The sequence below is a fragment of the Solea solea genome, chromosome 12 (genome assembly GCF_958295425.1).
Source record: "Solea solea chromosome 12, fSolSol10.1, whole genome shotgun sequence".
NCBI lineage: Eukaryota > Metazoa > Chordata > Actinopteri > Pleuronectiformes > Soleidae > Solea > Solea solea.
This window is the reverse complement of record NC_081145.1, coordinates 26273580-26298011: the sequence shown is the minus strand read 5'-3', so window position 1 is coordinate 26298011 and position 24432 is coordinate 26273580. Positions and strand designations below refer to the sequence as shown.

Below are 24432 nucleotides of genomic sequence, written 5' to 3'. Positions count from 1 at the left end.
TATTTTTCATAACTACAGAATGAAACCTTAATTTAAATCACCTTGTTTTTAACTGACAAACTTCTGAGTTTTAATGAAGGCTACCATTGTGTTTGTGTAATAGCTAAATCCTAACACACTGCACCTTTAACCAACAGTGCCACTAATAGGGAGGGGTGAGACATAATATCGATTAGGTGACATATTGTCGTCCTTCCTCTTGTAATAAGATAATAGATACACCAGGTCAAATATTGATATTTTAATTAACAAATTAAGGCGCTCTAAAGTTCCTTTGAATGGCGATATATGGGGAAAAATAAGTCAACTGAATTTATTATTAACGTCTCATTAATGGTCTGTCACTAATATAAAGCTCTTCTTCAACAGCAAAATGTTGATTTGATAAATTACGTACCCATTGGACACCAGTGTGATTGACAGCAGGTATAGTCCAATAGGAGCCCGGCTGGAAAAACGTCAACGTAACCCTGGCCACATTGCGAATCCTGAGGCTTCAAAACGGGAGATCTGATTTTTGTCGCCCCCTGGTGGCAATCCAATGTATTGTAAGTTCCCGGTTGCCGCCATTTTGGTAAACTGGAATATTCTGTCCACTTTTTAAATACGATCTGTGGTAAATTACAAATTGGAGACTTTGGCGTTGACATGAAAATGGGCCATATTAATGTGGAAAATTGAACGACATCAAAACTAATTCAGATAATTGGATTCTGGGAAGTGCACCAAGTCCTCATTAAAACATGGCAGAGGCAGATTTGTGCATGAGGAGCCGAGCTCAAGTTCGTTGATTGAGATAGAAAAACAGGCTGGCAGTCGAGGGCGATATATTACATTTCTGAAGACTTTGACTTGCGTTTAACAAACTTATCCGTCCAAATGTTTGTCTGGAGCAGATAGAAAACCATCTCTGCCGTGTGTCACCCAGCGACTGAGAGTGACTCAAAGCCTGTGAAGTTAATTTTATCCTGCATTCATTGCCGCTAACAAGCTTTTTGGTTTGTCTGAGGACACTTCACTGACGACACCGTGGCAGCCGCTTCACCATCAGATGTGGCTCAGTATTTCTGGTGGAGCTGTGAAAGGAGTTGCCATGGCAACAGATGATAAAAACAACATACACATCGGAAATATCAGGTTCAGGATTTGAGCTTTGAGCTGCGGCAAACGCAAGCCTTTTTACATGAGAAAGGCAGCAGCACCAAACCAGAGAGGAGGAATCCACGCTGGCACCTCAAAGGCTGAAGGATGAGCTTTTTTCTGCTGCGTTTCTCTGATGCAACGTTTAATAGGGAAAAATACTGTAGTGTTACACTATAGTAGGTTGTTTTTTTACACCCACAAAGATCAGGTGCAAGTGTTTTTTTTCACCAACTACACACATTGTCTCTATAGATTTAACCATATATCAATTATATACATTCACACACTAATACAGAAGCAGGTTCAGTCATTTGTAAGAAGTCACTTCATCGTTCTCTATTTGTCTTATTTTCGTTTTGAATTACTTGTGTGTATTTTGTGTCTTTGTGGTCATATTGTGTGTCTATGTGGTCGTTTAGTGTCTCTTTGTGGTGGTTTTTGTGTCTTTGTGGTCGTATTGTGTGTCTTTCTGGTCGTTTTTGTGTCTTTGTGTTTGTTTTGTGGCTTTTTTTGGTTGTTTAGCGTTTCTTTGTGGTCATTGTGTGACTGTATGGTCGTTTAGTGTCTCTTTGAGGTCGTTTTGTGTCTCTTTGTGGTCGTTTTGTGTCTCTTTGTGGTCGTTTTGTGTCTCTTTGTGGTCGTTTAGTGTCTTGTGGTCGTTTAGTGTCTTGTTGTGGTCATTTAGCGTCTCGTGGTCGTCTTTGTGATCATTTTGTGTATCTTGGAGGTCTTTTTGTGTCATTGCAGTCAATTTGTGTTTCATTATTGTGCATTCCTTACAGCTGTCCTGCGTCTCTTTGTCGTCACTGTGTGTCTCGTCCTGTGCTCACGCCCACAAAACGCAGAGGACGTGTGACGTTTTCTTCAGTTTATTAACCTGAGTGTGGACAAAGACACAACTTCATATAAAATCAATATCACATCATTTGTTACAAAGATGCACGGAAACAAACACAGTAGCAGTTCAGGTACACAAATCAGCACTGCATAAAAAGTACATTTAAAAACATTGGCCTTTTTAGAACAGTAACAGCATATAATATAAATATACATTCAATATACTGAACATGCGCATCACAGACGTCTGCTTCCACTCGTTACACTTCATGACAACACTTTCATTACCTTTTTTGTTTCTTTCTTGTTTTCTTTTTTTTACACATAATCTCATTTAAGTATTTATAAAATCTGTTAAATAAAAAAAAAAAAGAAGTCATGCGCTTGTCATCATCAGCACGAGTCTGTAAACAGAGAGTAAATATCAACAACATGCAGGGTGGACAAAAAGTCATAAGAAATACAAGGATTTCTGTAAAAGCTGCATATTTAACAGCCAGATGCGTCTGCAGAGAGACTCACATGTTTGTCGCGTTAGCGCTCGAGCTCCTTCTCTGCTGTCTTGAATCAAATCCAACATAGCGCAGCTTTAACCGCCGCCTCCCCAGGCGACAGGCGATCAAAGCTTCTAAAAAGGGTAAAGTTTCATTTACGTCACAAGTCGGGAACTGAGAGTGACGTCACTTCCAGGGTGAGGAAAAACATGGACACAAATGTGTTGTTGTTAGCCACCACCAGTCAATAACGATGCTTTTAGCAACATGTCCACGAATAAAAACTGTCCAGTGAAACAAATAACACAGAAATGCAATTAACAGTGTTTTTACTGTTCACGTGAGCGGCGGCCGTCTTGGAAATCATACGTCGGAGGTTTGCAAGGTTGCTCCCACTTTTCCAAGTTAGAAATCCGACCCGAGAGGGCGCTCTAGTTGAGACCTCTGACAAGAAACTTGGAAATTCCAACATCCAACTACAATTGGAACGCACCATGAAAAAAAACAACCAACCCAAAAACGTTCACTTGACTCATGTTCAGGTTCGGTCCGAGCATAAAAACAGCAGCGTTCATCTGATCTGCTGCCAGGAAACGATCCACACGTTCAGCCAGAGAGGATTCAACCACCGCTGAGGTTCAGCTCAGTCATTGTACTGTATGCATCACATGGTATCAGTCACAAGACACACACACACACATACATGCAAAAAATAAAAGGCATAATAATAATAAAAAACAAGACAAACCAGACAAAGCTGCTTCTCTGTGTCTCATCTGCATACTCATTCAGTCATTTCTGGAAAAAACCTGCCATCACCTTTAACATGCAAGGTCCTTCATACTGTACATTTCCACTTTATACACGACATCACTTCTGATGGAGTCACACTGGAAACTGACCTTTAAACCAGTACTAACTAAAAGGCAGTTTTTTATTTATTTTTTACTCTCCTTAACTAATTTCTGCTGACACACACACACACACTGTCTTTCATTAACGACAGGAGAGGTTTTGTTGAGCTATTGTACAGTGTATATGAAGTGTGTGTGTGTGTGTGCGTGTGTCTGTGTGTGTGCGCTCATCTTTTTTTTCGGCAGGGTAGGTGGTGGTGGTGGTTGGCGGTGTGAATCCTCACTCTGGTGCCGGGTTGATGGGCGGGACGTTCCGCTGTTTGAAATACTGAGTGACCTGTTGGGGCAACTCGGCCAGAACCGACTTGGCGAGAGTCTCCTTGGGCGCCTGCGCATGAGAGAGAGAGAGAGAGAGAAGAAGGAAGGCACAATTCAGTTAAATATTTATTTGTATACCATATTATGTCAAGGCACTTTACATGGTGAGGTCAAGACCTTACAATAGATATAGAGAAACCCAACAGGAACACAATGAGCAAGCATGTGGAACACAACAGTGTACAAACATCTGCCTCCACCTGGATGAGGGAGGGAGGGAGGGAGAGAGGAGAGAGAGGAGGGGGAAGGGAAGGAGGTTAGTCGAGGAGAGGTGGGTGAAAAGAAGAATGGAGAGGAGGGAAGAAGATAGAGGAGAGATGGAGAACACAAACGGTTGTTGCAGTAATCGTTTGGTCCATAAAATGTCAGAAAATGTTGACCATTGTGTCTAAAATGTGGAAACGATGATGTTCTTAAATGTCTTGTTTTGTCCACAAACCAAAACAATTCCGTTTTAATTCTTTCTTTGTGATTTGGAGCAAAGAAACCAGAAAATACTCACATTTAAGAAGCTGAAAAATTCTGAAAACATTCACAGATGAATCGATTATGAAATAATTTGATGATTAATTATCAATTAATTCCAATTAATATCTTCACTATCATCTGATGGATGAAGATAATAGTAATTTTAGCAGTAACGAGTAGCTATATAATATATAACATATAATAGTAACAGTTATAGTAATTGAGTCTGGATGTTGAAGCACGTTCATTTTCAAAAAGCACAAACATGTGAGAGTGCACAGTTAAAGGCGTCATACGTAATTTCCAAAAACAATTCTCTACAGCGACACCTGTGGTCGAAACTTTAACTTCAGCCTCATATCTATGCTGTCTCCATCTCTATTGTATTGAAATCCATTGTTCAGATTCACCTGAGTGACAGACTGACCACACAGGGGCAGTAGTGGGCGAAGCTAAAAACACTAATTTACTCAAAGGACTTTGGTGCGGGAAAGTGAGTGAGTGAGTAAATGATTCATAAAAGTCATAAAAGTGATGGCACATGACTCTACACAAATATTTTCTTTTATATATAATATATATATATATATATATATAACATTTTCATCTCCGAGACGACTCGAGCGACCACATGAGCCACTCCTCTGCTCCACACCTTATCTTCTCTCCTATCGCTGGGACCTGTGCTATATCTCTGGTCACCATGGTGACTGCTGATGGGAACAGAGAGGATTTGTGTCGAGGTGAACTTTAAGCCGCTGTGATATATATATTTTTTTTCTGGGTGGGGGATAGGATCTTCTTCTGTGATTTCTTGCCAGGAGCTCCATGTAAACCATGAGTCACTTCAGCCTGAGCATCTGTCTTTGGAATCATCTGAGGAGAGTAGCCACTGAAATTGAGTATCTCTGTTTAAAGACTGATACGTACACTATATGGACAAAAGTATTTGGCCACACCTGTTGAGTATTTGAATTCAGGTGTTTCTGTATAGGCTATGCTTGCAACTTTGTGGCAACAGTTAAGGCTCTTTTCTATTCCAACATGACTTTGAGAACTGGAACAGAGATTGTGAGCCAGGTCTTCTCGTCCCAACATCATAAATGCTCCACAGAATGATTGGACACAAATTCACTTCAAAATCTTGAGGAAAGTCTTGCAAGAAGAGTGGAAGCCGTTCTAGCTGCAAACAGGGGAACAACTCCAGATTAAAGTACTATATGTGTTGTAAAATGCTAGCGCAAATGTGTTGTTAACAGCTTCAGAGATTAAAAAAAGACACCGTTATCAGTAGATACTCGAGTTTAGTATCAGACACAAAAGTGATATCGTGCCATCATCCTAATGTAAAGAGCAAAGAACTACAAGAGCAAAGACGTTGTAGTTCTTTTTTTTGGCACGGACTCAACACACCTTGGTTGACATTAAATTCAAGGACTTTCCAGGACCAATTCCCTCAAAAATCGAGGACCAAACATGCTTTATGAGAGGGCAACTTGCAAGAGCCGCTTCGCCCATGATGGTGTCTACTTTTCTTGATTTTCAGCACGCTCTGCATCTGGATTAGTGTTCTTAGTTAAAGTGGGATCTTGGTTAAAGTCAGTCTTTGTAATTTTGGGTGAGACAGAGATCTTGGAATTTTCCTTTCCCAGGCATCACGTTGTCATTTGCTCTCTCTTGCTCATTGTTCTGCATGGACTCTCACGTCAATGGCAGAGAGAGACAGTGGACAGTGTCCACAACACAGCTTATTAAATGTTTTTTCTGTGTAGGTCTAGTCTACGTACATCAAGCGATGCAGGGCATGAAACAGCAGGTGACGTCGCAACAAACAAGGGAGACATTTACCTAAATATCAACTGAACTTCTTTCTTGCACAAAATTCAAACACTTTCAATGACCCATGTCTATTCACACCAGTTTTCTCTATAACTTTCAAGGACCTTGAAACTTTTTTTTTCCTTCTCAAATGTACAACTTTCAGGGATTTCCAGGACCAGTGGGAACCTGCTCAGGCTTTGACAGAGGAGACATTCACCTTGTTGTAAGCTGATGTAGCATCAAAATAATCTAGGAGACATTATTTGAAGAACTTCTCTTTTCTTGCCACTGTAAATGTTGTGGTCAAATGGCTTTGGTCTCATGAATTAGACTTTAACGGAGGTTGCGAGTGTAGGAGATACAGACCGATCCAACTCCCTCTCTATAAATGATATTGTAATAGTTTCTAATGTTCGGTCCAATCGCCACCGACGACACCAACCTACAACTTCTCCTGCCAAATGAGCAGCTCGTCATTTCAGGTCAGTCTCATTAATACGTTTCCTCTGAGTCTCTGAGCTTCATTTATCTCCCTCTCTGTTCTCGTCTGTTTGTTGTTGTTGTCTCTCACCCTCCCACCAACAAACTGGAAGGAAGCCAGCAAACACTGTCTGTTCCTCCCACAACAAAGGAAGTCAGCTCACCCACTTACCAGCCCACACACACACACACACAGTACAAAAAAATGACAAAACAAAATACACTAAATTAGTCTTTGTGTGTGTGTGTGTGTGTGTACATTTTGAGGCTACACACACACTAATTAACCTGCATTCTGTCTCTTGCTTCACACATTTTTACAACTACACACACACACACACACACACACACGCGCGCACTCATAGGATAATGCTGCATTGACTTCCATTCATTTAGACAGAATAACCAGAACCTCATCTCGAACCTTAACCATAATCCAATCACAATGCACGTCTTAATCCTGACTCTGACCAGACTCCTCAGAAATGAGGATCTGCCTCATGAGGCCCAGGCGTAGGTTCCCATGACAACAATTGGTCCTGACAAGGTGGGGGTTTGTACCAGGTCTTAAAGAGCTAAGAGAGACAAGTAAAAGTTTGTGCTCATTCTGTTTCTCCATGGTTGTTCTGTCTCTCTTGGTGATCATCTCTTCATGGTCATTCTGTCTCTTCATGGTCATTCTGTGCCTCTTTGTGGTCTTTTTGTGTCTCTTCATGTTCATTCTGTGTCTCCCTGTGGTCGTTCTGTCTCTTCTTGGTCATTTTGTGTCTCTCTGTGGTCATTCGGTGTCTCTCTGTGGTCATTCTGTGTCTCCCTGTGGTCGTTCTGTCTCTTCATGGTCATTCTGTGTCTCCCTGTGGTCGTTCTGTTTTTCATGGTCATTTTGTGTCTCTCTGTGGTCGTTCTGTCCCTTCATGGTCATTCTGTCCCTTCATGGTCATTCTGTGTCTCTTTGTGGTCATTCTGTCCCTTCATGGTCATTCTGTGTCTCTTTGTGGTCATTTTGTGTCTCTTCAGGGTCATTCTGTGTCTCCCTGTGGTCGTTCTGTCTCTTCTTGGTCATTTTGTGTCTCTCTGTGGTCATTCGGTGTCTCTCTGTGGTCATTCTGTCTCTTTGTGGTCATTTTGTGTCTCTTCATGGTCATTCTGTGTCTCTTCATGGTCATTCTGTGTCTCTTCTTGGTCATTTTGTGTCTCTTCTTGGTCATTTTGTGTCTCTCTGTGGTCATTCGGTGTCTCTCTGTGGTCATTCTGTGTCTCTTCTTGGTCATTTTGTGTCCTAATGAGGCACGTTAGCTTAAGGTTAGGGTTCTGGCGTCATGTCTCTTAGGTCCCAGTCTGTGTATAAATACCAGGTTGAGATTGATACTCACGTTACGGAAATCCCTGAAAGGGACGAACTGCACAATGTCCCGCACCGCCTCCTCTCCTGCGCTGGACCTCAACACGCTGGCGTCACCGTCGAGAAATTCCATGGCAGCGAAGTCTGCGTTGCCCACGCCGATGATGATGATGGACATGGGCAGTTTAGACGCCTGCACGATGGCGTCGCGCGTCTCGTCCATGTCGCTGATGACGCCGTCTGTGATGATGAGGAGAGTGAAGTACTGCTGCAGAGGGAAAAAAAAAAATCAGAAAGATTATCATTGAAACAAATGCAAATAGAGAAGAAAATCTGTCACAATCGTGATGATTATGTTGTCAACGACTGTAAAAGAAACCAAAATGAAAGGTTTTCTACATTACAGCGAGTTGAGCTCCATTCAAAGAGCAAAGAAAAGTTTTTTTAATGAACCTTTATTTCTCTCGGAAGTCACACGGAGTTTAAAATAAATTGAATGGTGATGGACTAAATAAAGAAGAAATGATGAATCATTTACAGTAAATTCAGATGGAAACATCCTGTCGCCTGTCATCAAACATACATGTTTACATACATCTATGTTTCTTCTTAATTGTTTTCAATGCATTACAGGCAAGGCAGTTTTATGTTTTTTTATGTTTCATACATTAGTCAAGCTGCTGTACACAAATATATAAAACCAACACAGAGACAGAATTATAAGAAGTGACAAACGTAAGCAATGAAATAAAAAAAAAACTGTTAAAAATAGTGAAAGAGAAGTTAAAAGTTTAAGATTATAGGATATAGTCTGTATGAGTGGTTATATTGAAGTGTATATTTTCTGTGTACGATATAAACATTAACTGAAGTTGTTATTTTAACCACCTGGGGGCAGCGCAGCACAAACTCAACATGTTTTTACTTATACACCGACGTATTTAATTAAGCACTGGTGTTCTTTTGCAGCTGTGGGGTTTTTCTTTCGTTTTCTTTTTTGCTGAATCATTTTTATTTTGACTTTACTCTTGACGAAGTTCCAGAAGGAATGAAACATCAGTGCGATCAATAAAATACAACGTTGGGCAAGGGCAGTATGTTGCTTTTGTAAAAGGAAAATTGTGCCAAATTGTAGAAGCTCAAAGGTCTAAGCGTCATAAATATGCCTGATTATTTACGTCAAAAACCAGATGTAAGATCCTGAGAGATGATGAAATGTAAATGGAGAGAAATGCTGTGTCGTGCAAAGTCAAGTACAGTGATTAAATGGATCGGAACCAAAAATGTAATGAATTCTCCACTGGTCTTTCTCTTGTTCCTCATCTCTATAATGCAGCTTACATAAGACTCTGCTGGTAAATAAACACACAAACAAGTCAACAAATAGAAACAAGCATAAACAGTATATGAAGATCTAGGAAATGAAAATAATCGCTATTACAAAGTGAACGCATTAATCCATTTTGGAGAGTGAAGTTGTGGAAGAAAGCCATCAGGGGGCTGATCACCAGTTTCATGTCGTCTTCAATAAAATATGAAGTCAGTTTTGTAAACGATGTTCCCGTTTAGAGGAAAATAGACGACAAACTGTAACATGTGTGAGTGGACGTTCATTTTTATATAGGGTCCATGATAACAAGGCTCAGTTCTGAAAACTAAAAATGTAAAAAATGAAATCCCACTACCACACACACACACACACACACACAGGGAGGGCTCTGAAGCCTGTCTCTTTAATGTGGTAACAGCAGCGCTCATTAGACAACCATTATCACAGAGACAGGCTCGCTCGCTCACTGGGATACACACACTGACTTTACTGGTCACAGCTTGTCTGTGTGTGTGTGTGTGTGTGTGTCTCAGTAGCAGGAGTGTGTTCGTACATGGTTGCACAGTTTGCAGTTGCAGGTTCTCTCATTATCAGGAACAAGAACAGATATAACCTCCCTACAAACACACACACACATTCTTGTATTGCATTCTTAGTGAGGACACTCTTAATAGACATAATATATTCCGTGCAGCCCCTTACCCCACCTTTAACCACCTAGCTTAACCCTTACCTTAACTATATCTACTATTAACTTTTAATGTCTTTCTAACCATACAACATGTAATAATTCACGTTACAGGGACCGGATTTTTGTCTCCATGATATGACTAGGGGTCATATCATGTCCCACGATACCAGTAATATCACGATACAACGATTCTGTGATAATCAATATGTTGCAAGACAATATCACGAAATCTGTCTAACTGAAGGAAAATAAACACACAGGATTTCTCTATTTAGTCACAACATTCAGAACAAAGTGCTTAATATGTATTAAACGTGGATGGAGCGTCTTTTAACGTAGCTTTCCCCACTATCATCCTGCTGTGAAATCGCTCTTCTACGGCCCTCGTTCTTTTGAGCAGCGCCACCACAAGGAGACGTCAAATAGCGACAACGCCTAGTGAGTGAAACTGGCATGGACCTGTTTACTTTAGAGCGCCTTCATTTGATGATTCAAATATCGAGGAAGGGCGATGATATATCACCGAATCGATATTTTGACCTAAATATGACTGTGAAAACATTTACAACACACACACACACACTTCTCGTGTGACTGTCACATCCCATTGTCTGTTAACTCCTCCCTAAGCTCCACCCCTGATTGAACTTACTGTAATATAAAAGAAGAAAAGGCTCTGCACTCTCTCTCTCACACACACACACACACACACACACACACAGACGAGTGCATCCCTCTGTGTATTTGTTCTCCACAGGGTGACAGGGTACAATTACGAACAAAAAGCACTGTGGGAGCATAATGATACCCAGCAGCTACTGCACTCTCTACAGATTTAGGCAGGGGACATGCCACTGGATATGTGCAAGAGGGGGAACATGTACAGTGTGTGTGTGTGTGTGTGTGTGTGTGTGTGTGTGTGTGTGTGTGTGTGTGTGTAGATCTGCAGCCCTGGTTGTGTGTGTGTGTGTGTGTGTGACTGACCCCAGAAGGAACATCGTGCTGCGCTTAACAAGCGATGTAATTCACTCCCAGAGCTCTTTGTCATCTTTGATGTCAAAGTTTGTGCGCACTCTTGTTTCGTTTTATCTAAACACGTGTTCACAAAAAATCGAAAAAACATGAACCCAGGACAAAACATAGACAGGAACACACTCCACAGCCTCATAATTATCCTTCCTTTTTTCTCAAGGAATGACTACATCTATTCTTTAACTTTCTTATATATATATATATATTTATTTTTAATTTTCCGATTTTAATGAGATTTTCATTGGCCCAGTGTGACTCTGCTTCCTCACCAGTGGGCCTCACTGGGTGTTCAAGCCTGTGCCAGTGCCAACCACTGCTGCCTCATGATAATTAAGACTGTGGCAAACAAAGGCAAATACAAATTATTTGGGTCCCAAAGAGGCAGATTTAGAGTCCAGAGTGGCAGCGGTGATTGCACATTTAGTTGTGATTTAAATAGCAGCTCGGCTAAATAACGCTCATTTGAGACTTTTATTTCAGCCAAAAAAAACAAAACAAAAACTTACTCCAGTGTAAATAGTGAAAAGGAATGGTCGGACTTAAGTCTTGTCGGGCTGCAACTAACAATTAGTTTGGCATCGACTGATCAGACGATTATTTTATTCACATGATTCACATTATTTCTGTTTATTCAGACTAAACAATAGTCAAGTTATTAACACAGACATTAGTGACAATAGTGACAATCAGTGGTCTGTTATTTCTGTGTCTGTTGTTAAGTGTGGCAGACTGTTGCTAGGGACTAATCACACAGAGAGCCTTGTCTGTATCAATGTGCACAAGTTGTGTAACTCGTCAGAGACATCTCGGCCACTGCGGAATATTTTTCTAATATTAAATGAAATGTAATGTGGAGAGAAGGTGACTTGTGCTTTTATTCTTTTAGCGCAGAGAGAGCGTAGTCGAGGAGCGCTCCAGGGCTGGAGTGATGTAACACATGGGGCTAGAAGTCGCTTCCTCCTGCATGTAACAATGACTTTTGTCATTTGCCAGTGTGACACAGTGACTTGTTACTGTCTGCCAGCAGCACACGCACACACAGAGAAAGTGAAGAAAGCAAGAGAGACACCACATCTACACACGCAGACACGCCACACTTTCCACCTCTCCCCATCTTCCTGCTTTCCTGTCACCATAAATAAAGGCTAACAACCACCTGCATGACAGTCAGAGTACACTTCAGCTTACTCCATCTGTGTCTGCCTCGAACAAAATACACACAATGCAGGTCAAACATTCTGTTGGGTGCGGTCAATATTCTCTATAAAACAAAAGCTGAGCTGCACTCTAGTTACTCACTTTTCTTTATCTTAATAAAGACTGATTGATTGACTTGAGAATGACAGAGTTATAGGGCCGTACTGAGGAAGAAAGAATTTAAGCTTTAGCTAATAATGTTGTGATATTACTGGCACGATACCACCTCAAGTATTTGAAGTTCGCCCACTGACAAACAAATGAACGTCCATACTTTTAATTGTAGGTTTATTTTAACAGGGAGAGACAGAATATCATCATTCTCTGAATCATTCAGGTGTTCATTGGCAAACTTCAGAGGGGCCTGTACATTTTGTACACTTTACGGGCACAGCTGGATTTTAATTCATTATGGCGTAGTGTGTTACCAATGGTTTTCTTGGTGACTGTGGTCCCAGCTGCCTTGAGATCATTAACAAGCTCCTCTCGTGTAGTTCTGGGCTGATCCCTCACCTTTCTCATGATCATTGATGCCCCACGAGGTGAAATCATGTGTAGAGCCCCAGACTGATGGAGACCGCAGTCATTTTATGTTTCTTCCATTTTCTAAATGTCGCACCAACAGTTGTCTCCTTCTTGCCAATGGTCTTATAGCTCATTCTGGCCTTGTGCAGATCTATAATCTTGTCCCTGATGTCCTTAGAAATGTATTTAGTCTTGCCCATGATGGACAGGTTGGTGTCTGATTGATTCATTCTGTAACAGGTGTCTTTTATACAGGTAACAAGTTGAGATTAGGAGTACTTTATTAAAGTGAGAGGACTAGTCTGTGGGAGCCAGAATTCTTTATTGTTGGTACTTATTTCACTCAATGAAATGCAAATAAATGTGTATCTTTTTTAAAAATGTGATTTTCTGGATTTTATTTTTGTTGTTTTGTCTCTCACTGTTAAAAAAAACCATTAAAAGTATAGACTGTTAATTAGTTTGTTAGTGGGCAAACTTACAAAATCAGGGAGGGATCAAATAATTATTTCCTCCACTGTATATGTTCAAAACATGAAGCTGTTAACACATCTGTGCCATTTCAAGCTATTTCAGAGACATAATTCTCCAACTGTATAACAAATACTCTTCTCGGTTTTGTACATGTTTAACTGCCCAATAACCAATCCAGTGATCCAGTGACGGAGGCATACTAAAGTCATTAGTTAATGACCACAATCCATACGCCATAAAGAGCCTGGCCCTCTGTTGTTGTACTGACGATGTCGTCATAGTTCCAACAAAAACACACAGATGTAACCTTGCAGTCGACCACTAACAGCCATTTCCTCCTCTATGTCTTTGTGAATCTTTCTTTGGAAGAGACTCAGCTTCTTGACGCAAAATTGTGTATTCCTGTATTTGTGAAAACCAAAGTATAACCAACATTCTCCACGTTCCTCATCAGTAAGCAGGTTGACACGCTGATCATCTAAGATTTTGCATGAAAATAATAAAATTACAACTCCATTCTACTCTTGTATTCTTTTTTCCCCCATTATGGACCTTATACTCAGGAGAGTATACAACTTAACAACTTAAGACCATATTGAAAGGATCAAATGAACCTGAAGAGAGTTTGACTGCACAGAGAAGGATCATTTAATCCATTAAGGCTTGCTGTCTGAACCTACTTCCTGCTACTAATTATTTCCTTTCTTTACAGATGATTCAATTTCAACGAGCAAAGGCAGTAGTTTCAACTGAACACACACATTCACCTGCATTCAACACAGTTTAAAAGGTGCTTAATTAACATATTGTGTGGTCCTTTCCTCCCGTTATTCTTAAACCCCCGTCGGTATCAACAGAGGCTTCACAGTCTCTTTACTTAACATTGATATGTGAACCAATTATGGCCAAGCACGTCAGCATAAGAGGGTGTTCTGACAGAAAGTGGTACAAGGTTGTCTGTAGCGGTGTGTTTGTAATACACGACAGAACCTCTGGCTGGTGGTTTGTTGTTTTCCATCACACAGGTTTCAAATGGGGAATAATTAAAATGTGGGAAGAGCAGATAACCAGCTTTGTTTCAACCTACCGCTGCTTTCTCCTGTTGAAGGGCCTGGGCTGCAAAACGCGCTACGTGGTTGATGATTGGAGAGAAGTTCGTCGGGCCGTAGAAACGAATGTGAGGGAGGCAGGCGGAGTAGGCCTGGGCGATGCCCTCCACACCTGAAGAACAAGAAATACAGAGAGAGAGAGAGAAAAATTCAAATTTACTGAATTTCAAGAAGAGAATACATCACAGCCCCGACATTCCACCATTCCTCTGCTTCACTATGTTGTTAGGGCTGTCACTTTTTAACCCTAACCCTCACGAATATTACACGTCTACCAAACCTATTCACACGCTGCCAGCACAACCGTCAAGACCAATCAATGTAGGGTTGAGGGTCTTGTTCTTGCTTAGGGAAACATTCAGGTAATGGCAAATGCCAAACTGCAAAGCCTGAGGCAGGGGTCACTAACTATGTTTGTTGAAGGGCCAGAATTCTTCTTGACAGTCACTTTGGGGGCCAAATTAAATGAAATAAATCGCACATTTTCCCATGTTGGGCCACACGGTTGGTGTAGTGGTTGTACTCTTTGAAGCAAGAAGACCCGGGTTCAAACCCCGGTCGGAACAAGGGCCTTTCTGCATGGAGTTGCATGTTCTCCCCTTGTGTGTGAAATATGGGGATTAGGTAAATTGGATGTTCTAAATTGAATGTAGGTGTGACAATGAGAGTGAATGGCTGTTTGTCTCTATATGTGGTCCTGCGATGGACTGGCAAACTGTCCACCAGGGCGTGACCCCGCCTATCGCCCCATGTCAGCTAGGATTGGCACAGCACCCCACTGCGACCCTCCTGTGGAGGATAAAGCTGTAGAAAATTGATGGATTTTCCTATTACATAAATTAAATATATGAAATCTATTGAAAATGTTTGACCATGACCATGTTGGAGAAGTGAACTCTCTCACTCTCTCTCAGCACACAGTCTATTATATATTTGTTTATCTCAGCCTATTATTTTGTTCGAAAAGCTCAGGTTATAACTCAATCCTCAGGAATTAGACCATTAAATTAGCAAGATCCCCCCAAAATCAACGAGGGATGGACTCAACCAATCGTCGATACCCAATATATATGTTCATTCATTTCCCAAACCTCACTTTTTTACAACAGTGAGGATAAAGTGGTGGACAATGGATGGAAGGATGCTTACGGAGGTACCTGTAGGGGGAGCTCTCAGACGTGCTTGTGGAAATCATGTCGATCACTTGGTATTCCGTCAACACTCCAGAACAAACCGGTGAATGAATTTCAAATTCTTCAGTTGTACTCTAATAATTAATTGTGAATATATTTATCTGGATCTTTCACTCAGTGTAAATTATCAGGGGCAATTATTTGTGCGCTCGCGTTCACGCTGCCAACTCAGACAAATGTCTTCAGTGGAAAGTGTAGGGGAAGTGTGAAGTGTGTTATTTACTCAGTCAGTAAGATACACACACAGAGAAGTAGGACACCTGCTGCTGCCACAAGATCTGGAGATGGAATGTTTTCTTAAACCTAACAATCCTCCAGTTTTTGGTTGTTTTTATCACAATAGTGTTAGAATTCTCTCACTTCAGTGCTGCACTGAGGCTTTTTAAACATTCACTTTTCTTACATATAGCACCACGGCAGACATTATGTTTCATATTTAGACGGCTCAGTAAATGCCATCTGTTCATGCTGCTCACCGGCAGAACATGTAGGTCCAACATAAGATACGTGACCGTATTTTCAGTTCAGGTTCATTTTATTAAATGGAATAACAGAAAATGAGTCGGCGTCGTAAAGGACTGGTTCAAGTTGAGTCAAGTTTGTTTGCATCCGCATCATATGTCACAGTGGGCTCTACACGGTGAATCGTTATTAAAAATGTTTACGTACCAGCTTCTTTCCTTAGGTCATCTAAAATGTTGACTCAAATACACAATAAATATGACATAAATTCAAATTTAAACTTCAAGGCAATATCCATTCTTGTGTTTTAATGAACCTTATTGTCATGTGTCTTAATTAGTTTCATATTAACCCTAACATCAAGGGATGGCTGTGGCTCATTTGGTTGGGTGGTCAGTAAAATTCAATAAAATGTTATTTGTATAGTGCCAAATCACAACATACATTATCTCAAGGCACTGTACATTGTAAGGCAGAAACCTTTACAGGTCAATGGTTCAATCCTAGGCTACTCCTAATCCACAAGTGTCATTCATAGTTTGGTCCAAAGAAGATATTACAGTAATACCTTTTCATTTTAGAACAGTAACATCCAGGTGATCAAGCATATCATCACTATCATTATTACCAGGCGTATTACCTTATATTAAATAAGATGGAATTAACATTTTAATACCTATTTCTAGGTGTTTTTTTAATGTTTTCTTAAACAGAAGATGTGTTCAAGACAAATTTCCTTCGGGACAATAAATTATATCTTGTCTTATTTTTAATTTCTACAATTTAAAATATTAATATGTGTATGCGTCTTAAAGATACAGTAGTAAATGTTTAGTTTTTTGATGAGTTCACTTATTCACAGGCATTTATATGCACATTCATACAGTGCATCCATACTTTTTGAGCCAAATCCTAAACTCGGGATCAAACTGTTGATGTTCAGATTGGAGGACGACATAGTCTACACGGGTTAATCCAAGAAAATTAAATTACAATAAAAATAAATAAATATCAATACACAGTATCAACAGTTCCAAAAAGGGGTGGCAGGGTCCTGGCTGATTTTTGTGCCTCACCTGAACAGAAGGGGTTGGTGGGGTTAAAGTTGATGGCAAATTCATGTGACACCTGAGAGGAAGAAAAAAAACAAAACACATCAGACAATAAACTTGACGTTCATCCTTGAGAACAGAGTGAAATGTTGTTGAGACATACTGTCCATTTCTCCCACACCTTCTCCCTCCCACCCTCTCTTCATCTCTCTCTGTGTTCTGCTCTCTCTCCTTTGTCCTTTTCATCAGCTCAGCACCATGGCAACACAGATGGGTTGACAGTTGCATAATCATGTGAATATGCATGTATAATGCTTACAGTGTATGTGATATGTTTTTCTAAAATGTATATATGTATGTTTGATGCAGGCTTGCTTTAACTCCCAAGGTTTCATGTGACCACCATCCCCGTCTTTACCTCTCTCTCTCGCTCTGTCACTCACACACACAATCTTACAATCATCTGGAGATCCTACAAAAAACCCTTTATCCCTAAACTTAACCATAATCTAATTTTAAGACTTAAACTTAACCAGTTCCTCAGAAAAAGAAAGGTTCTGCCTCATTAAGACTAGGTTTTGATCTCCATGAGGTCTACTGGTCCCAACAAGGTCAGTGTTTGTTCCAGAAAAGAGGTAACAAATACAAGCACACACACACACACACACACACACACACAGATACATACATACCTTCCAGTCTGGTGGGAGTTGAGCTCCAAATCCCAGAGCAGGAAACATTTTGTCGCTGAGGAGGAAACCATGACAACAGATTGAAGCGCAAGTTAAACCTTTTATTTTTCAAATTCAACAAGCTGGATTTAGACGGCAAAGGAAATCACACAGTGCCTTCGTGCCTCTTGTGGACCAATACTTTCATGCTTTTGTCAGGTGGTTCCACGGATGCATCTGAATTGTTTTATTATTTATCCATAAGAAAGTTTAGAAAGTATTTCAGGAACAAGAGATACATGATGATGATGACGTTTAAATGAACAGGGTTGCAGCTGAAGAATGATGATATTTACAATCCCTCACCTTTTTCGGGTTTGTCCAATATTTATATAACCAGCACAGGTCACATCATTAACTACACAGTCCGGTTCTCATATTTTACCGTCTCCTTTGCTTTTTTCCTTGTCTTTGTGGCATTTTTCATCAACGTAATTTAAAGTGGTTCAGAAAGAAATACATTGTTTTTTGAAAACAAACGCAAAAACGCAACAACCACAACAGACCGGGCGAAACACTCACGTATCGTAGTCCTGTATGATCTGTCCCACAGCTAAGATGGCGGCCAGATACTCGTTGCTGCCCAGCGGGTTGATGTAATGGAGGGAGGACGGCTCTCGTGGATTCCCATTGGATGCTGTGAAGTCAATGCCGACCTATGAAAATACAGGAGGAAATTAAATGATACATTTGAGGGTTAAGGAACTGCGGTGATGATTTTAACTGGACTGACAGATGAGCAAAAAGAAAACAATTGTTGACAAATGTTGGGAGCCCTCTGTCGTCAGTCACTACCACCAGAAAAACACAGAAAAGGGTTGTGCTTCATACGATTGATACAATATCAATGAGTATGTAGCGATACTGTTATCACTGTGATACAGTCTTTTAAGTGTTTTTATCAACTTAATTCATCTGTGATTAATTTACAACTGAGCTATTATCACCAGGTATTGTATCAGCTGATTCCTACTTCATATGAGATAATCTCTCCATCTCTGAAAAGGCTCCGCCCATTTTGACACATGATTCATAGGATTTATTGTATAGCGGTCGACTGGTGCTTTTTGTTGCCGTCATATATTGTTGTGGTTTCGTGATTTAATAAACTTCCAAGGCCCTTAAGGAAGTCACCATTCTGCTTTTAAGTCTCGGATAAACAAGGTTTTCATCTGAGGCCAGATTCACAAAAACAGTGCAGAGGCGACCTGTTGGAAAAAAAAGGCATTAAAGTCACACTGAGGGATATTTTTAAACCCAGATGACCACAGGGTGACACTGTGAGAACATACAGACACTTTCAACACATGTACCCCAAACACACACACACACAGGGTCTAACATAATATGAGATTAAAAGTGACAAGTTTCTCCTCAGGCGTCACACAGCAGTGTGTGATGAGAAGAACTCGACCCAGAAACTTCACAAACCTCCCTAGCTTTCTATCACCTTTAAGATATTCTCCAACCATCTCCCTCTTTCTGTATTATGTTCGGATCCACGAGGGGGAAAAAAAAACAAAAAAGAGACGACAACAAAAACAACGTCCTGCTTCAATACGGACAACGAAACAACCGCAGGAAGAGGAAAAATGAAAAACTACACAGAAAATTGGGCAAATGAGGTGAATGACGAGAGGATGAAGAGCAGCGGGAGTGACACACACACACACACACACACACACACAGATGCAGAGTGACAGAATTAGGGTGTTGCTGTTTTTGTGTATATGTGCATGTTAGTCCTGGAACAACACACGTGTGAAGTGAGACCCATATTGCAAACTACTCTTAGCCCAGGGTTACTGCAGTCAGTAGACAAATGATGACATTTTCAGGAAATATAATACGGTGACATTAAAGAGAGAGTGGCACATAGTTGGGACAGACTACCAAGATTCAAGGTTCTTTCTTGTCATGCACTCAGTAACAATGTAACATTATTACCACTAACAAAAATTATCTCTGCTCGGTGTCGACTCAACTTTACAGAAGCAAAATGGATAACGTACAAAAATATAATAAATTCAGCCATATATGAAGTAAAAAATTAATAATATACAAGAAATCAGTGGTAAAAAAAAAAACCTACTAAAATACTGTACAATAGAATAAAACAAACTAAATCTAAATCTATTGTGACTGGATTTTTTAAAGCCACTCTATAATTACTACATGCAATTACTACAACTATAAAACTATATTTTTTGACATTGACTTACCAGCGAATGAATTTAATCTATTATCATATATATTATATATCTACATATCATTTAGCAGGCGCTAAATGATATGTAATTTGTTTTATCCATCTAAACAAAACTATATATATATAAATGCAGAATCATGTATGAAGTGGTGATTTTGGTTCTTATGTATTTTCATCGGTTTTAATTTGTTTTCCACTCAAAAAAGATGTATGCACTTTTAATCAACTGAGTATTTAACTTTAAACTGTTTTGTTTTATTTTACGACTTCTAGTTTAGCACTTTGTATTTATCTGTGTACTAGATTTGAACTGTTTAGTCCTGTATAAATACATTTTTCTATTATTATTGTTAGAAACATGTCAACATTTTTCTGTCCGTATCCTCTTCAGTGACAGATGCAGTAAGTTTCTGCTTTCAACTCACTCCTCGCCTCAAGCTTTTAGTAATTGCTGACACATGAGTAAAATAAAAACAAAAACAAAATGTTTCCACAGAGGTGAATGTGGCAGAAAACATCTTTGACTGCAGCAAATTAGAGGGATTTCACTACAGAAAAATAACTGTCAAATAAGTGACATGCTGACATTCCTCACATGTTCTCGGGCTCTGCCTTGTCAAGCATCTCATGTCAGAACCTTCCACTCATTTTGAAATTATACAGCTACAGAGGTGGTTGGAGGAGAGACTGGTTGGATGAGTGTGGTGTCAGACTCCCACAGATGGAGACTGTGGATACATCCTCTCTACTACTCCTGTATCTGTTCTACTAAATGTTAAAACTTTATATCCAGTGACCATTCGGGTAAACGTATCAGTATAAACAGGAAGCTGATTCACTAGTGACTTGTAAAGCAGTTGTTTTCAGTGTAACTGAATCATTAGAATCAGTTCATTAAAAATATTTGTTCAGTACTTCCTCCATGATCAGTGCACAGACTCCAACGTTAAATATTGAGATTTTAGACATTTCCCTGTTAATTGTTGGAGATTAACCCACATTTTTAGGATTGTTAAGTCTTTTTAACTGATCTACAATTTTTCGGCTTGATTCTTGTGTCGGACTTCTCTTCCTGTGATGGCAATCTGACCAATCAGTGGCCGGCAGGTACTAAAAAAAAGTACCTGGTACCAGGTACTATGCTAGTGGAAACGCAACTTAACAGTGCCGTGCCGTGCCGTGCCGTGCCGTGCCGTGCCGTGCCGGGCAAGCTGAGGCGGTGAAAACACACCATTAGTTTCATTAAACACTACCACCAAGAAACAACAATGTCTACATCTGAGTAGGGACCCCATTATAACGATAGAGAAACAAAAAACAAGTCTTAAAAGGCGTTATCCTGACTGAAACAAATATTGGCGGTATGATTTCTTTCTTTTGCATTACTAAAACGTTTTTCATAAACACGGCATCAAGACACGAAACCCCCCCAGAAGGACTCTGAGCGCGATCGTATATATATATATATATGCCAGGCCTGTATGTGGCGCTGTAACATTGCTACATAAAGGCACCAAGAACTGAAAAGACGACGTGGAGCATGTGCATAAAGCGTGTGCGATCCAAACGCAAGAAAAAGACAACAGAGTTAGAGTTAGTGACAGCAAATGCAAGAGAAGGGTGGAGCTCATTGTTCCTCAACAAAACAGAGCCAGCAGCATTTTTACATAGAATGTATGCATTTTAACCAAAACTGAGCAGTATGAATGTAATCTGTTTTATTTATTTTATTATTTTATTCTCCCAACACGACGAGCTAAATTCAAAACACGGGAGGGACTACATGTTTCATGAAAACAAAACTAGAGTCAATAATTCATTGGTATCTTCTCCTGCCCGTATATCCTGATCTAATGCTTCTGTACTGCTGTAGCTAGGCCTCAGTTCACTGAATAAAATGATGAGATCTGTTGTAAACTCTAGCACCGAGCAGACGGACTGAAGAAACAGCCCTGACTCTTTGCTGATAAGAAGCCCGCCTGTGTTCTCATTCATGAAAAGCTTTTTCTCTCCATCTGCAGGGTCAGGGGACTCTGCCGTGTAAGCTGACCTGAAGAACAAGGGAGTAAATGTGCTTTGGTCCTTCTCCATTTTATTTAGTTTCCCCTCTTTTTGGCATGAATGGATTTGAGTTAGTATCATTACAGCCACTGGGGACAATGGGGTTTTAAAGTCTGTGCAAAGCCAATGCAGAGATTCTCCTCTAACTAGCTGACATATCTTTGTCCAGAAAATTTGTTTAAACAAATTCCTAAAGAGGAAAGAAAGGAAAACAATGAAAGATCCGCCCACCTTAAAGCTTTAATTTAAAGAAACTTAATGAACACAACAACAGCAGGCTCTTCTTCACCCTAGCGGTAAATATAGCAGCTAATTTGAATACTCCAAAACTAGTTGAGTTCCCCTCTGAAGGGGCTTTCTTTTTTTGGAGACTTTCAGGCCTCATCCACTCGGAAACATTTCCCCAATACAATCTTTTGATTTTTCCTTTTCCATGTACACAGCATACTTCGAAGATATGTCTTACTTACACAAATTCTGGCGTTTGGAGAACTATGGCATAACCACTTTAAATACCTACAATCCATGGTGATCAACCCACACATGACATCACACCAATTACAAACAATGACTGGAATATTTTCTAGTTTCTTTTCTCCACAAAACAAAGAAATCATTAAAACTGAATACTTTTGGTTTGTGGACAAAAACAAGACGTTTGAGAACATCATCATTCAAATAATCAAGAAAATAATTGACAGATTAATCGGTTACGAAAATAATCATTAGTTGCAGCCCTAATCTAGTATGCTACTTTTTACTTTTCCCAACAACAGCCAGGTGCTTTTTATTCCAAACCTAACTAGCTGGAGAGGTGGAGTCAAGGTGTTGTAGACCCTGGACAGGTCGCCAATCCATCACAGGGCAAACATACAGAGACAAACAACCACTCAACTCACACAAATTTAGAGTGTCCAATTAACCTCTGCATGTTTTTGGAGTATGGGAGGAAACCCGAAAACCCAGAGAAAACCTACATTAGTACAAAAGGGTCTAACCAGGTGAACCGGTGACCTTCTTGCTGTGAGGCACCATGAAAACGAACAAACTACACTCATAAACAGGAGCTGGTTATAATCAACCACTTTTAATTATTTCTGCCAAAAGCACCACCACGTAGAAATAATAAAAGTGAAACATTATTTTGGTCCAGAGACAAATCTGTGGTTTCCCCCAAATGGTACGAGAGCAACATGGGATCCTGACGACCAGGTTGAATCAGCTCATACTTCAGGAAAAGGATCTCTTCACAATCTGAGTGTGTGTGTGTGTGTGTGTGACACATATTCCATCATCTCTGTATGTTTTCTATACCTTTTGTTCTCCGCTCTCAAATATCCCTTACTGAATATCCGTTTACATTCACAATTCTGAATGATATCAAACACCAGATATGAATAACAGCGTAATTCCACTGAAGTGAGTCTTTCTCACACACACACACGCACACGCACCCACACACACAGACACACACACTCACAGCCCACCAGCAGTCACAGGCTGTCTCTTTGTGTTGGAGTGTGTAACACAGAAATGATGCTCTCTCTCTCTCTGTCAGCTTCCACAGCCCTGAGACTTTCTCTTCGTGGAGATTAGGATTAGAGCTACGCTAAGTCTGATTGAACACCACGGAACAGCTCCTTCTGCCTGCATGGGTGTGTGTTTGTGTAGATGTGTGTGTGTGTGTGCAATATCTAAGCATATAAGTGGCAATGTGTGCGTGTGAGAAGACGTCCTCTATGATCAAGCATCATTGTGAGATTATATGTGTGTGTGTGTGCATGAGTGTGTCTAAATCAGTTAGTGTGCACGAGCTGGGGAAGGTGTGTGTCTGAAGATATTTCGAGTATATTTTCTGAGTACCAACGTATGTGAGATAATAAAATGTTTGTATGAAGATGATACTGAGGATTTCTGTGTTTATGTGTGTGTGTGTGTGTGTGTATGTTATATATTGGTGCTCACGTGTGTGATATAAATGAATTTTGAGAGATGGCAGCTGTGTTAAAACAGTATTAGACGCACGTGTGTGTGTGTATGTTCTTGTATTTGTCGCCTCTTTAGGACATTTTCTGTCATAAACACTGACCTTGTCAGGACCAGTAGGCCTCATGGAGACCAAAATCTGGTCCTAATGAGACAAAACTAGTCTTTAAGATTAGGACTAAGATTTGAATTGTGGTTAGGTTTATGATTATAAAAATAATGATATATAATTATTAGTTGTCCAAATGAATGGAAATCTTATGTGGTGTCCTAGTAAAAATAGCTCTGTGTGTGTGTGTGTGTGTGTGTGTGTGTGTGTGTGTGTGTGTGTGTGTGTGTGTGCGTGCGCTTCAGCGAAAAGAGCTGCAGGTCTGTGACAAAAGGCAAAAGATTAGGAGTGAGCAGTGAGGATTTAAGAGTTCCCATTCCGCCTTAAATGTGCTGCTCATCTCATCGCTGCTGGAAACAGACTAACGTTCCCACCGCACTGGAATTCTGCTCGTGTGGAAATTATCAAAATATTTACATCAGCCTCACGGTCGATGAACACATGTAGCCACCGG

The 24432-nt window shown here is 40.2% G+C and overlaps 1 protein-coding gene across 3 annotated transcripts in view; it reads right to left on the bottom strand.

Annotated features, from left to right (window-relative positions):
* Positions 1 to 1996: 1996 nt before the first annotated feature.
* cpne2 (copine II) overlaps positions 1997 to 24432 on the bottom strand; it is a 36780-nt gene continuing 14344 nt past the window's right edge. For 2 of the 3 annotated variants that reach the window (XM_058645331.1, XM_058645330.1), the window contains 6 exons: positions 18136 to 18269; positions 17575 to 17629; positions 16907 to 16958; positions 14154 to 14287; positions 7849 to 8085; positions 1997 to 3716 (listed from right to left, as the gene is read on the bottom strand). In XM_058645331.1, the coding sequence (XP_058501314.1) occupies positions 3609 to 3716; positions 7849 to 8085; positions 14154 to 14287; positions 16907 to 16958; positions 17575 to 17629; positions 18136 to 18269 (720 nt within the window). In that variant the 3' untranslated portion in view covers positions 1997 to 3608. The remainder of the gene's footprint in view (positions 3717 to 7848; positions 8086 to 14153; positions 14288 to 16906; positions 16959 to 17574; positions 17630 to 18135; positions 18270 to 24432) is intronic. The other variant, XR_009241845.1, reaches the window with a different exon arrangement.